This window comes from Gopherus evgoodei, chromosome 15 (assembly GCF_007399415.2).
Source record: "Gopherus evgoodei ecotype Sinaloan lineage chromosome 15, rGopEvg1_v1.p, whole genome shotgun sequence".
NCBI lineage: Eukaryota > Metazoa > Chordata > Testudines > Testudinidae > Gopherus > Gopherus evgoodei.
This window is the reverse complement of record NC_044336.1, coordinates 26117626-26131343: the sequence shown is the minus strand read 5'-3', so window position 1 is coordinate 26131343 and position 13718 is coordinate 26117626. Positions and strand designations below refer to the sequence as shown.

Here is a 13718-nt window from a genome sequence, read left to right as displayed (position 1 = left end):
CCTCTGGGCATGGGGGGAACCATGGCGCTTGCAGTCCCAAGTTTGGTCCGCGGACGAGAGAAGCCAGGACATCCACCTCCAAGCGAACTGCCCCGCATGAAAGAAGTGGAGGGCTGTTTAGTGCCATGCGCACCCCCTTCTGCCCCCAGCCTGTTGCTTGCTGTGAAGTGGGCCCCGGGGGGAAGGGGCATTCAGTCCCCAGGGGCCAGGGCCGCTATTGTCTTCAAACAAACTGCTGATGACAGGAACTAAGGGCAGCGGGTTTTGTGCATCATGTTTATTTTCTCCCCCCATAAATAAATAAATAAATAAATAGAAATAAACTGCAATTCAAAGTGCACTTGAAGGCTGCTGGGGAATATGAATGTGCCTTTGAAGTACAAGGGCTTCCATTTGTTAAACCAAAAATGGAGCTGTGTGTTTCTATTCAGAGGTTCCTTAGCAAAGAAAACCAGAGAGCAGTGACTGTTTCTTCTTCTCTCGCTCAGCCTTCAACTCTCCAGCCCCCAGAGTGAGAAGTCCAGTGCCATCTGAGCCGCGGCAAAGGGAGCGGGGAAACAAAGCACCTTGGATAAGTCCTAGATGACTAAGCTCTTGTCGATATGGCTGCAAAAATGGGTTGGAGGGGAGAGGTGGAGGGAGGTTTCTGAGCGGTGTGATTACTGGGGGTGGCTTCGCGGGGTAACCAGATTAATGTAGGCTGTGTCAGCCGCCCCTGGTTTAAAGAGTGACTGCAGGGATGTGTGGGGTTCATCTTGTAATGAATCTAGCTGGGTCTGTGAGATGGCTGCCCTCTAGTTGATGGATCAGAAGTGCTCAGCTGTGTTTCATAGGACCTGTACTGTTAATTTCTAATGGAGATTCTCCTTTAGCTTAGGTGGCAAGAGCCGAATTCTGTCCCCCTCATGCCAGGATGTTCCACTGGCAGTGGAATGACAGCTGTGAATTCCTAGGTGTCCCCAGATTCTTTCCACTATTCCCAGATCAAATTGACGCGGTTTGTGTGTTGAAAGCAGGACGTCCTTAATGGTGCTGGATCAGCATGGCCAGTGGTTTGACTGCTGCACAAGGAGGAATAGCACCCAGCTCACTCTCCTCTAGCTGTGTCAGCTCAGGTGGGGCTAACGGGAGCACGAATTGGCTCATGTCAGTAAAGCCACCACAGGGTGTCCTGCTGGAGAGTGCTAGGGTGGGATAGGAATTGAGTGGGAGCCCTCTGGAGCAGCGGCTCTCAACCTTTCCAGACAACTGTCCCCCTTTCAGGAGTCTGATTTGTCCTGTGGACCCCCAAGTTTCACCTCACTTCAAAACTACTTGCTTAGAAAATCAGACATAAAAACACAGAAGTGTCACTGCCTCTGTTACTGACACATCACCTCCTTTCTCCTTTTTACCATAGAATTATCAAATAAATCCAGTGGAATATAAATACTGTCCTTTCCTTGCAGCGTACAATCTACAGAGCAGGATAAACAAGTCGTTGGATGAAATGTTAGTTTGTGCTGACTTTGCTAGTGCATTTTATGAAGCCTGTTGTCAAACTAGGCAAATCTCTAGCTGAGTTGTTGCACGCCCTGGAAGGATGCTGCGTACCCTCAGGGATATGTGTAACCCTGGCTGAGAACCACTGCTCTAAAGGCCCTCACCATGTCCTGTGTTCCAGGAGACAGCACAATCCTGCCAGAGAAGCAAGCTTGATTCGTCCCTTAGGGCTACCCCAGCTATGCCTAGAAACACCTGCCTCTTCCCCCACCCCCAAGTCCAAGCAGCACAAAGATCCTTAGTTCATTTGGTCTGGGGTTTTTACCCCTCCTGCCACGTGCTCTGAGCAGCAAATTCAGCTGCTGGGAGAACTCCACTGGCAACACTCATCTTCCCAGGGAGGAGAGCAACAATAAGAGTCTTTGATCCTTTCGTTGGTGACTCCCCTGTCCAGATGTGGGGAGTTTCCACTCGTCTGGACCCAGAGCCCGTCTGACATTGACGGGGTTCCTCTTTCGGAAGGGGCAGAACAATTTTCCTCGTAGCGCAGCGCCTCTCCCTATGAATGTCCCACCCCTGCAGAGTCATGCATCTGCTCACAGAGGCTCATGCTACACCTGCTCACACATTACCCTGCAGTACGGAGCACAGACACTGCCAGTGAGATTAATTCAGGCAGCCGCTCACCAGCATTCAACAGCGTCCGAACACCGAACACTTTCTTCGCATTCTAATACTGGTTTGATCAATATTAACCCGCCAGCGGGCCCGGCAGATTCCAGCTCCGGATCTGTCAGTGTCCAGTCAAGATGTGGAGACCTTGGAATGAGCTGGTGCCTGGTCTGCCAGCGTCACATGGGTGAAGGCCAATGGAAGAGGAGGTGCCGAATGCGAGGGGAAGTGGGGTCTGGTTGGTGGCCAATGGAAGAGGAGGTGCCGAATGTGAGGGGAAGTGGTGTCTGGGTGATGGCTAGTGGAAGGCGAGGTGCCGAATGCGAGGGGAAGTGGGGTCTGGTTGGTGGCCAATGGAAGGCGAGGTGCCGAATGCGAGGGGTAGTGGCGTCTGGTTGGTGGCCAGTGGAAGGTGAGGTGCCGAATGCGAGGGGTAGTGGTGTCTGGGCGATGGCTAGTGGAAGGCGAGGTGCCAAATGCGAGGGGAAGTGGTGTCTGGTTGGTGGCCAGTGGAAGGTGAGGTGCCGAATGCGAGGGGTAGTGGTGTCTGGTTGGTGGCCAGTGGAAGGCGAGGTGCCAAATGCGAGGGCAAGTGGTATCTGGGCAATGGCTAGTGGCCAGCAAGATGTTCACGGGACACTGTCTATTGCCGTGTTCCCCCTACTTTGCTTCGTTTAACAGCCTGAGCCCGGCTCTGGGAGCCTGGGACGCCTGGGCTCCATCTCCCCCATTGTGTGACTGCGGGTGATGTCCTAGCGGGTTCCTCTGTGCTGGGAAGCAGGGGTACAGCTCCTGCCCTGCCTGACGGGGTGGGGAGGAGATTTGCAAAGGGCTTTGAGATCCCCTGGCACCAAAGCATCATTATTTCCCTGGCTGTGGCATGGACGCCGCCACTGTCAGCACCAAACAAATCTTCCCCCGGGGCAAAGACGTCCCCAGGTCTCATCTCAGCCTTGGCAGGGCTCTTTTAAGCACCAGGTGGTTGGAAAGAACAAACCCTTCAAAGTCCCCCCCCACTCCTCTCTCGCTCCTGTTTTCCGCCTTCTCCATCCCCCTACTCCCGGGCCCCTTTCCACACCTCCTTCAGCCCCCACCCAGCTGTGTGCCAGGGCCGCTACCCTGCTGAGGAGCAGGGGTCAGGTTGGTGAGATCAACTTCCTCTCTGCTGCTGAGTCCTGGTGTGCCCCGGGCAAGGCTCTTCACCTCCCAGGGCCTCAGTCCCCCCCGTGTAATCCCTGTGTCCTCCCGGGCCACGCCCAGGACAACAGGGCTGTGACCATCAGGCTGAACGAGCAAAGAGGAGGCCTCGGTCTCAAGCTGGCCCAGGGCCCAATGCCCAGCGGTGCCGCCCCCACCTCCCTGCAGGGTGGCTCTGCTAGAGTCAACAGAGGCATCTGGGCTGGCATGTGCCCACCTGACGGGGCTGAGGCTGGGCTTGGGATGTGAGTGACTCCTGGGGTGGCTGAGGGAGTCCCGATCCTGCCAGTTGCCGTTCAGCCTGGTGTGTGGCGGCCGCAATGCTGTGGGTGCCTTGGGAGGGCGTATGCCCCACGGGAGGGGACGGGGGCCACATGGGGTGCTCTCGGGATCCAGTGGGTTTCATTTTGCCCCTTTTGCCCCTCTTTCTAGATGATGTTTCGCCGTATTTCAAAACGGAGCCGGTCCGGAGCCAGGTCCACCTGGAAGGGAACCGCTTGGTCCTGACCTGCATGGCCGAGGGCAGCTGGCCACTGGAGTTCAAGTGGCTTCACAACAACAAGGAGCTGACCAAGTTCTCTCTGGAATACAGGTGAGCGAGCCCCCGTGCCCTCCTTGCCCTGCCCCAGTTGGGAACTGCCGGGACCTTTCACATCAGAGCAGCTGCAGCAACGGGGCTGGGGAGCTTTGCGCATCTCGACTGTTTCTTCTGCTCAGGCTGTTGTGGGGTGGGACAAGGGGAGCTGGACGGGCCATCCCAGGTGCTGGGGGATCCCAGGTAGGACACGCAAGCGTCCTGTAGAGCAGACGAGTTCCCCGGGGTCTGGGCGCGCATCTGGGGTGGCTTGCTGGGGAGGTGGGACACAGGGACACGCTCGGAGCCAAGATGAAATGATGTTGCCCTCTCCTGGCCTTCCTGGGCACAATCCACCCGAGGGCAGGAAATTGCTAACAGTGTCGTTACCCCTACGCTCCCGCTGCCTGCTCAGCGATTGTGAAGCAGGCAAGGCCATCGGGATGTGCCGGGATGCACTGGCCCCCACATCCAAGGCACTGGAGAGTGGCTAAGGGGCCAGTGCTGAGAAAAAAGGGAAGAGTAGCAAGAGACATCTGTCCCCCTTCGCTCTCCGAGCTCCTGTCCCTTGCTAAGGCCCAGCTGGGCAGAGAGGGTGGCAGGTGCTGGTGGTGGGTTTCCTGGGGCGTGGGAAACTGCCCTGCGCTGGCCATGGGTGTCCAAGAGACCTGTGGAAATTGCCAGTTAATTCCTGGATTCACCCCCTTCTCCCAAACACTACGGTCTAGTCTCAGGTGTGTGCCTGTTGGGGGCAGTCTGCCCATCTGCTGCCCTGCGGGCGGGCCACGCAAACACTGTGGCAGGGGCGGTTGGGGAGGTGGTCGGGCAGTAGGATGGCCAGACAGCAAGTGTGAAAAATTGGCACGGGGGGGAATAGGAGCCTATACAAGAGAAACACTCAAAAATCGGGACTGTTCCTATAAAATTGGGACATCTGGTCACCCTACTGGGCAGGGACTCAGGATTGCCAGGGACGAGGTGGCCACAGTGCAGCCTGCAGGCCACACCCCGTCCAGTATGATCTGTGGCTGCCACCCCCTTAAACGCGGCGTGCGGCCTGGGGAGACTACAGGTCCCAGCATTCAGGGCTCCATCTTGGCCCAGCACAGGGGATTAAGGGGGAGTGTTGCATGCTGGGACTTATAGTCTCAGCTGGCTGCCCCTCTGCAGGAGAAGAGCAGCTACTATTGGTAGCATGACCAGATGTCCTGATTTGATAGGCACAGTCCTGATATTTGGGGCCTTTCTTATATAGGCTCCTATGACCCCCTACCCCCTGTCCCGATTTTTCACACTTGCTATCTGGTCACCCTAGGTATCGGCCACATTTTAGGCAAATGACGTGCACACACACCCCTGCCCCCGAGGTTCCTCGGGCCCGGCCTCCGGTTCTGGTCCATCTGGGTGGGAGGGAAGGAGCCGTGCGTATGGTGCCCCCATGTCGGTGCATGATGCTGAGCTTGCTAAGGGCTGCCTTGCCATGTCTGGAGAATGCGCTGGGGCAGGGAAGCGCAAGCCAGCGATGGGAGGAAGTGCTCGGGCAGAACGGCATGCGGGTGGAGGCCAAGGCAACGCAGCTGGCATGCCGCACAGCCAGGGCACGGTTTGGAGAGGCCTGCAGGTTTGTCAAGGGGGAAGGGACGGGAACCGGAGCCTGCCGGGGTTGCTGAGGTCCCTGCTTTCCGAGGAGGCTTTAAAACCCACTTCCCAGGAACACTCTGGCTGTGGACTCCCTTTGCCACGGACCAGCACTGCCCCCAGGCAAGACGTTCCCAGGGAGCGAGTGCGGGGTGGGGGGGCACATGGGGAAACCCGTTAGACATTGAAATATTATAGTGCAGTAGCACCTGGAAGCCGCGAGTAGGGATGGGGCCCTCACTGTGCTAGGCTGTCCCAGGCTGACCCCACCAGGGACTGATCAGCTGCCACCCACTGAGGCTGGGACGCCAAGGATCCGGTGATAACCTGAAGATCACCTGGTCCTCGTAAAAGCAGAGCTGCGGAGAGTAGGTGGATCCTGCATGAGCTGCTGGGACTGGGTTTCGAGCCGTCTCAGGCAGGTGTCTGCAAAGAGTGATTCTGCAGGGAGCAGGCTAGGAAGGAGAAGGAAGCAGCGAGGCCTTTGACCGCCCGTGTGGGGCAATTCCAGCCAGGAGCCGGCTCCTGCAGAAGACCCCCAGTGGGGGGAGAGGATCTGATTGACCCGCTGAATTTACGTCAAACTGTTTGATTTGGAAGATTCAGAGCTCAGGCCTGGGAGAAAAGGGACTGGGGCCTGTGTCAGGAGAGCACACGGGCCAGGGCATCCACCTGGTGGCTTCCCCAGGCACCGGACACACGTGTAGCACAAAGACAGTCCCTGCCCGGGTGGCTGTGGCAAACAGAGGCAGGGGGCGGGAGACTGCTTTGGGTCGGTGAGATCTGTGTGCACCGTGCACCCTGCTCCGTTAATCCATTAATGCCGGGCGGAGCGCTTTGAAGATGAAAAGTGCTGCATGCTAATATTACAGCGCTGCGTACTTACCCAGCACTCGCCATCTTCACGCTGTTCGTTAGCTGTCCCGCGCTTTGACCATTATCAATAGCTTTCGCCGCGATTGGCAATGCCACCCCCGCCAGCCCGGTGGCGACAGCCCCACCTGCCGTCCCCAGGGCCCATCCTCAGCTTTATTCCCAGCTCCCGGTTCGCGTGGCGGGTGGGAGGAATCAGAAAGAAAAGCCACTGCCCCGGCGTCACAGCCACCCAAGGCTCACCTTTAAATCAGGCCGGGCACCTCTCCCCCTCTCCTCCGCGTGTGTCATCCTCTCTATTTTAATCAATAATTCAGCCCTAGATCAGCTGTTCCACATGTCAAGTCATCAAATCCAAAGGCTTCTCGTTGCTGTAGCAATTCCTAAGTGGTCCAGGACCCTGGGAAGGCAGACAATGGGCCCAGTGTGAAATCCCCTCCCTGACAGCAATTGGAGGACCCCATTGTTGGCTGCTGGGCCCACGGCCTGCTATGAAGGGAAGTAACTTTGTTTTGTGTTAGCCGAGGAGGTGGCTGCGCCGGGTGGCTGGGCTGGGCTGGGCTGGGCTTTTGCTTTGAGGTTTATTTTTCCAGTTGAGATTCTGGGGTTGCAAGGAAAAATGCCGAACTGAGAGTCAAATTACCCCAACCCGCTGGGCGCAGACAGGCAGCGAGCTCTGGGCAGGCCAGAGTCACACCCCGTCGCACTGCACAGAGGGCCCATTCCTGGGCTCTGCGCTCCAGCTAACTCTCAGGGCCTTTGCCTGAGTGAACAATGGCTCCGTGGTTCCCATCACCATCGCATCTGGGCACTGCACATTCATTCCCCTGGAGCGGGGCAAGTGTCATTTCCCCCATGTTGTAGATAGGGAAACTGAGGCACAGAGCTGCAAAGGGTCTTGCCTGTGGTCACAGAGGCAGCTGGCTGTTGAACCAAGAGCTCCTAAATACTGGCCCAGTGCCTTAGCCACACTAGACCCTCCAGACTTGGTTTGCAGTGACTCGCTGGGGCAGGGCTGGGGAGGCGTGTCACTCACTTAAGCAAACAAGCGTAGAACAAATTGTGAGTCAGAGGGCTAGAGTGAAGCGGGTGCTGGCCAGTGGAGTCGGGGCCAGGTGGGTGAGGAAGAACCAGCACAATGCATGGGTGTTTCATACGCAACCCGTCACACACCTCAGCCTTCCCTGCCTCCTGCTGTGAGCACAGACCCTCCCCACCCGCCGGCTCTTGGGAGGGAGGCACCACCGTGCTGCCCGCAGCAGCCCCATGGCGTGTGTGGCGGGGGGGCCTGTCCAGGGCAGTAGAGCCCAGGGTTCCTACACTGCAAGCAGTCACAGGAACACAGCTGCCAGTTCGAGGGAGCTCGAGATCTGTGGGTGCAAATGCTCCTATTCAGGCTGCCGACAACCTGCAGGCCCCAGGAGACCCCCTCTCCCCCAGCTTTCAGCAGCGGGCAGCTGGGGCAAAGCCACCAGGATGCTTAGCGCAGCCGACTCAGGGGACTGACAGGTCGGGAGAGATGGGGACTTGAGGGCACTGTGGAAGTGGGGGAGCCAGATGAGCATCCCGACTGGGGTGTGGACCCCCAGATGGAGTGCCAGGGCTGGGAGCTAGAATCGGGCTGGGTTTGCTGCTCTGCCACCTATGAGTTTCTGTAAACTCTCCTTCGATGCTGAAACATCCAGGAGGCGGCAGAAAAGCCGGCGGTGCTGGGGGCGGGGTGGATCTCTGGGTCACTGAGGGGGCTGGGGATCAGTGTGGTGAGCAATATGGGGAGCTAATTAAGCAAGGCAGCAAGAGAAGCACTGAGGTGGATGCCGACACGACAGCTTAGCTGGCAGCTGCTGTGGCGGCGTTTCCAAGGTGGGTTTATTTATGCATGTGACAGGTGCTGGGGCTGGGATTGTGGCATGCACACGGATCAGCCCGGAGAGGAGCCAGGTATTGCAGTTCTTAAAGAAGCCAGGAAACAGGCTCCTGGTTAACGTATTTTGGAGCAGGGCAGCATGTCAAGGGGGCTCTTCCCGTCCACTTGGAAAGTCCCACAACCGCTGCATTGTGCAAAACCAGGCCATGGAGCCACTCGCCGCCCCCTCACCCGCAGTGCCACCCCGCTGGCCAGCGTAGGTGCATTTCAGTACGGGCTGCCTCCGCTGAGGCCCAGCTGGCATAGTCCTGTTGTTGTTAGTGGCATGGGGAGGGGGAATCGAGGCCTTTCCCCTTGGAAATGGGTCATGTGGCTAGGGAGGCTTGGAAGGGGGAGAGGGATGTCAGGAAATGTCAGTTTCACCAGGAACCAATAGGTCCATCAAGGAGAAGTGATATTTACAGCTAGACGAAGTAAGGAAAATGCTGCTTGAGAACTCGTTTGCGTTGGATTTAAGGCTGCTTCCTTTGTGTGTTCTGACATGGGACAATGACAGGTTGTGTTTTAAGGGTTATAGAGCAGCGGTTTTCAACCTTTTTTCATTTGCAGACCCCTAAAAAATTTCAAATGGAGGTGCAGACCCCTTTGGGAATGTTAGACGTAGTCTGCGGACCCAGGCTGAAAACCACCGTTCTGCAGTAACGACCTTTCTCTGACCCTTTAGACATAGTCCGTGGACCCCCAGGGGTCCATGGACCCCAGATTGAAAACCACTGTTAGAGACCTTTCACTTTCTGAATGTCAAGTCTATTGTCATGAAATAATTGCCTGGCTCCCCCATTGTCTGACCCTCCCGCCCCATAATTTCCCACAAGTGTGAATATTTACATTGATAAAAATTAAAAAAAAAACCTGCTTAAAAATAAACATCACTGTTATCTGTCAAAATGATACAAAAATGAAATGAGATTCTGCCCAGCCTGTGGCTGGGGGGCGGAGAGGGGGAAGAGATGTGATGCCAGGGTGGGAGGGATGGAGGGAAAGGATGGTGTGTGCGGGACAAACAGTAAAGATTAGACCTTCTCCAGGGTCTTTTCCAAGGGACAAGTTACTCAGCCTGCTTGCACCAGCTAGGCACTGGAGAGAGAGTGCCTCTGAGCTGCTGGAGGAAGGAAACCTTTCCACTTTGCCGAACGGCAACCAGTCACTTGTCTGGCGTGGAAAGGCAGGACACCTGAGGAAGCCATTTCTCCGAGGACGCTCTGGCTGCCAGGTCCAACTCCCAAGAGGGTCAGTGGGGACTAACCCATTCAGTTCCAGACCCGTCTTTCTCCCCCTGGCTGCATCGGACCGAGAGTCCTTGGAGTGATGGGGACGTTCTCTGGATTTTACAGGGCTGTGGCCGGGATTCTCAGGTTTAGGTGTCAGGAGAGCAGGGCCGGGCTGAGGATGTCAAGCCAACAGTCTTGCCCCTTGGTGACCTGGTGTGACGAAGTGGGACTGGTTTTAATGTTTCCTCTGAATACTGTGGGGGCCTCAGTTTGTGGCTGACCCTCTGTTGCCTGGCAACTAATGGCTCGGGCCCTGCCCCCCTGCAAGGGGATGCTAAAGGTGTGGGAGACAGAGAGATCAGGTGACCTCCTGGCCCGGGAAAGAGACACAGCCCAGAGAGGATGGGGTTGGGGGTTTTTTGGAACAGGGCCGCCCAGAGGATTCCTGGGGCCATCGGCGGCAGGCGGCTCCGGTGGACCTCCCGCAGGCGTGCCTGCGGAGGGTCCGCTGGTCCCGCGGCTCCGGTGGAGCATCCACAGGCATGCCTGCGGGAGGTCCACCGGAGCCGCGGGACCAGCGGACCCTCTGCAGCCATGCCTGCGGGAGGTCCACCGGAGCCGTGGGACCGGCAAGCAGCACGGGGCCCCCCACGCGGCTAAATGTCTAGAGCAGGCCCTGTTCGGCGGTGGGGGGCCCTTCCGTTCTGGGACCCGCCGCTGAAGTGCCCCGAAGACCTGCGGTGGGGGCCCCCCGCCGGCGAATTCCCGCTGAAGCGGGACCCACCGCCGAAGTGCAGCCCGCTCTTTGTTGGTAATTCGATGGCGGGGGGACCCCGCCACGGGTCTTTGGGGCACTTCGGCGGCGGGTCCCTGAACGGACGAGTCCCTGAATGGAAGGGCCCCCCGCCGCCGAATTACTGCCGAAGACTGGGTTGCACTTCGGTGGCAGGTCCTGCTTCGGCAGTAATGCGATGGCAGGGGTCCTTCCCCCCGGAGCGGAAGGACTCCCCCGCCAGCGAAGACCGGGAGCAGAAGAAGCTTCAGGGCCCGGCCCCGCAAGTTTTCTGGGGCCCCTGAGCGAGCGAAGGACCCCGCTCCAGGGGCCCCAAAAAACTCTTGTGGGGGCCCCTGCGGAGCCCGTGGCCTGGGGCAAATTGCCCCTCTTGCCCCCCCCCCCCCCCCCGGGTGGCCCTGTTTTGGAAGCTGACTGAAATGGAAGGGAGCCCCGAGGAGGCTCGGGCCTCCCTCCGGGGATGGGGCCTCCTTGGGGCCCCAGATAGACCTAACTAAGGGAGGTCTTGTTGTCTGTACTGGCAAGACCTGTTTTGGCCTGTGTTCCTGTCATCTAAATAAACCTCTGTTTTACTGGCTGGCTGAGAGTCACGTCTGACTGCAAGGTGGGGGTGCAGGACCCAGTGGCTTCCCCAGGACCCCCCCGGGTGGACTCACTGTGGGAAGCGCACGGAGGGGCAGAGGATGCTGAATGCTCCAAGGAGAGACCCAGGAGGTAAAGCCATGTGAGCTTCTTGCCCTAAAGATAGTCTGCTCCAAGGGAGAGGAGGCTCCCCAAAGTCCTGACTGGCTTTGTGGGGAGCAGTTCCAGAGCATCGCCCGGGGACTCTGTGACACCTGGACACATTGGAAAACAAGCACCTGATGCAAAGTGAAAATGATCATCACTCTAATAAGTAGCCATACCTCTGCAGCGCCCCACAGACGTCCCTCTCCTCAGTTAACAGCAACAGACCCTGGAGTCAGAAGCCAGGTCTCCTCTGCCCTTTCTGCTGGACTGTGCCACTGCCCCTGCCTGTGATGCACGTGGGCAGTTGCACCAATACCACCTTGGGCTGGTGAGTCAGTGTGCCCAGGGGAGAGGACCCTTCCTGACCCCTGTCAGCTGGTCATCTGGTGCTCTGAGCCAGGGGAGCTGCTCACCCGTATCTCAGCACATGGAGCTTTCAGGCCTAATGTAAGTGCCAGGCCACTGAATTTGATGCCTACTTTACCCCATGGCTGGATTTGGCCCCACATGATATCAAGGCTCTCAGTGCTCCTGGGGACAGGCTGGACTGGACAGGGAGCAGAAACCCCTCCATTTCCAGGCCAGAGGTGTCAGTGCAAACAGGATTCATTAATCCCAGCGGATGAACTGGGGCACACTCAAGCCCGGAATCAAACATGCTCCCCGTTGCTGCGGGAATAATGCAAAATGTCAACCATTACGTTGGATTGTGGGAACTCCAGTAAGAACAGGTTGGGGGTGGGGAGTGGTGTGCACGGCCTGGGGAAGAGAGACTGCAAAGGGGGCGCTGAGGTCACAGAGACTAGGCCGCCCCAAATGCACCCTGCAGCATCCACCACTGTCGTGTCCCGGTGCCAAGAGTAGGCGGGTCGGGTTTACAACAGGCAGTATGGCCTCCTGATTAGCATAGGAGACCTGGAGTCCGGACTCCTGGGTTCTATTCCCACCCCTGGGCAGGGCAGTGGGGGCTAGTGGTTAGAGCAGTGGGGCGCTGGGAGTCAAAATGCCTGGGTCTGCTTCCTGGCTCTAGGAAGAAGCATGGTTTAGTAATTAAAGGACTGGGAGCCGGGACTTCTGAGTTCTATTTCCAAGTCTGCCACTGACTCGTTGGGTGGCCATGGGAGAGTCACCTCCTAGCTCTGGGCCTCAGTTTCTCCATCTGTGAAATAGGAGCAGGGCCCATATTGCTGAAGTGCTTTGAGATCATTGGCTGAAAGGTTTCATATAAGTGTGACGGTCACGGTTGTCTCATGGGTGCAAAGGTGATGATTTCCCAGCCCTTGAGAAGGCTCCAGATTCCCTGATCCAGCTTCCAGCCAGAGGCTTGTGAGAGAAAACAAACGTGTGCTGCAGGGAAAGGCAAACAAGCCAACCCACTGCTTTGCGGCTAATGAAGCAAATCACTGCTTGACTCTAACCCTCTTCTCCAGCCGGCCCTCGGCAGTTCGGTGCAGCCTGAGTCTCCGTGGAGACGGACACCATTCAGACGAAGGTCTGGGCCTCTTGTCTGGAAGTTGGGGGCTGCTGGTTAGGATGCAGAAGTGCCGGAATTAGTTGTGATGGGCATAAATCGAAGGTTAATAGAGATGTAGGTGGCACTGCGCCAGCCAGAGGGGCGGTAGTAATTAGCAGTTAACGAGTTTAGAAATGGCCTAGTCCTTGGGGACAGCTGGGCTGGGAGATCCCTTTGTGCCAAAGGCTCCCTCCTTTCTCTGACCCTCGGTTGGGTTGCACCGGGGTGCGGCCATGGGCACCTCTCCAGCGGGTGAGTGGAGCGGCACCATGGAGCTGCTGTCGGGCCCAGCTGGCCTTGCAGAGCGTCTCGCTTCCCAGGTGCTCCGGCGGTTTCGTTCTTTGCTGCCAGTTTAGGCTTGGCAGAGCTCGCACCTGCTGTCCATCCGTGCTGCCCTGGTGAAAAAGGAACGAGGCAGGCCCTCCGGGTGCACCCCTGAGGAAACCCACTTTCTCCTTCGCTGCCCTGGGCCCCGGCATGACTGGGTCATTGCAGTGGGGTTTGCTTGGGCAGCTCTTCTCATCACTGGGGTGAAGGATGTGGAGCTGCCTGGGTCTCTGCTACGCATCAGGTGGGAGTGGCGAATGGAGAGGCAACCCACCGCCACATCATTACAGGTTACAAAATCAAGCTCCAAGCCAGGCCGGCGACCTCTTCCCGACATCCCCATGGTGGCTGCACCCCTCGGCTTGCCAGGGGCCTAGCAAGGAGCCAGACCCGTGTAGTTGTGTGGGCGTTACTCTGAGCATCGGGACTGATCAGACAGCCTGCCTGCATAGCAATATGCTCTACCTGGCCTAGTCACTGTGCTCCGGGTACGTGCGACTAAAGTCAAGCAGCATGCACCGTCCAGCTGCCAGCCAATCACTCCCACTGGGCTGCTTTGGGGCTGAGCAGTGATGCCAGAATGTGACCTGAAACCCAATGCTGCGGGTTTCTTTCCCCTTTCTCCAGAGCCGAGCTTAGCCAGCCCTGCCAATAGCTCGCTCCTAATGGCACAATTACTGCGCTGTGCGGCCCTCGGAACAGGGAAATCACTCACAGTTTTTCAGCAAATACCGGTTTCAGGGTGGAAAAAAGTAATTACGCAGGTCAAAATTGTTTATCAT

The 13718-nt window shown here is 57.5% G+C and overlaps 1 protein-coding gene across 5 annotated transcripts in view; it reads left to right on the top strand.

Moving 5' to 3' along the window:
* Window positions 1–13718, top strand: part of SDK2 (sidekick cell adhesion molecule 2) — a 168983-nt gene that overhangs the window by 80357 nt on the left and 74908 nt on the right. For all 5 annotated transcript variants that reach the window (XM_030534609.1, XM_030534607.1, XM_030534605.1 and 2 more), the window contains exon 2: window positions 3784–3943. In XM_030534609.1, the coding sequence (XP_030390469.1) occupies window positions 3784–3943 (160 nt within the window). The remainder of the gene's footprint in view (window positions 1–3783; window positions 3944–13718) is intronic.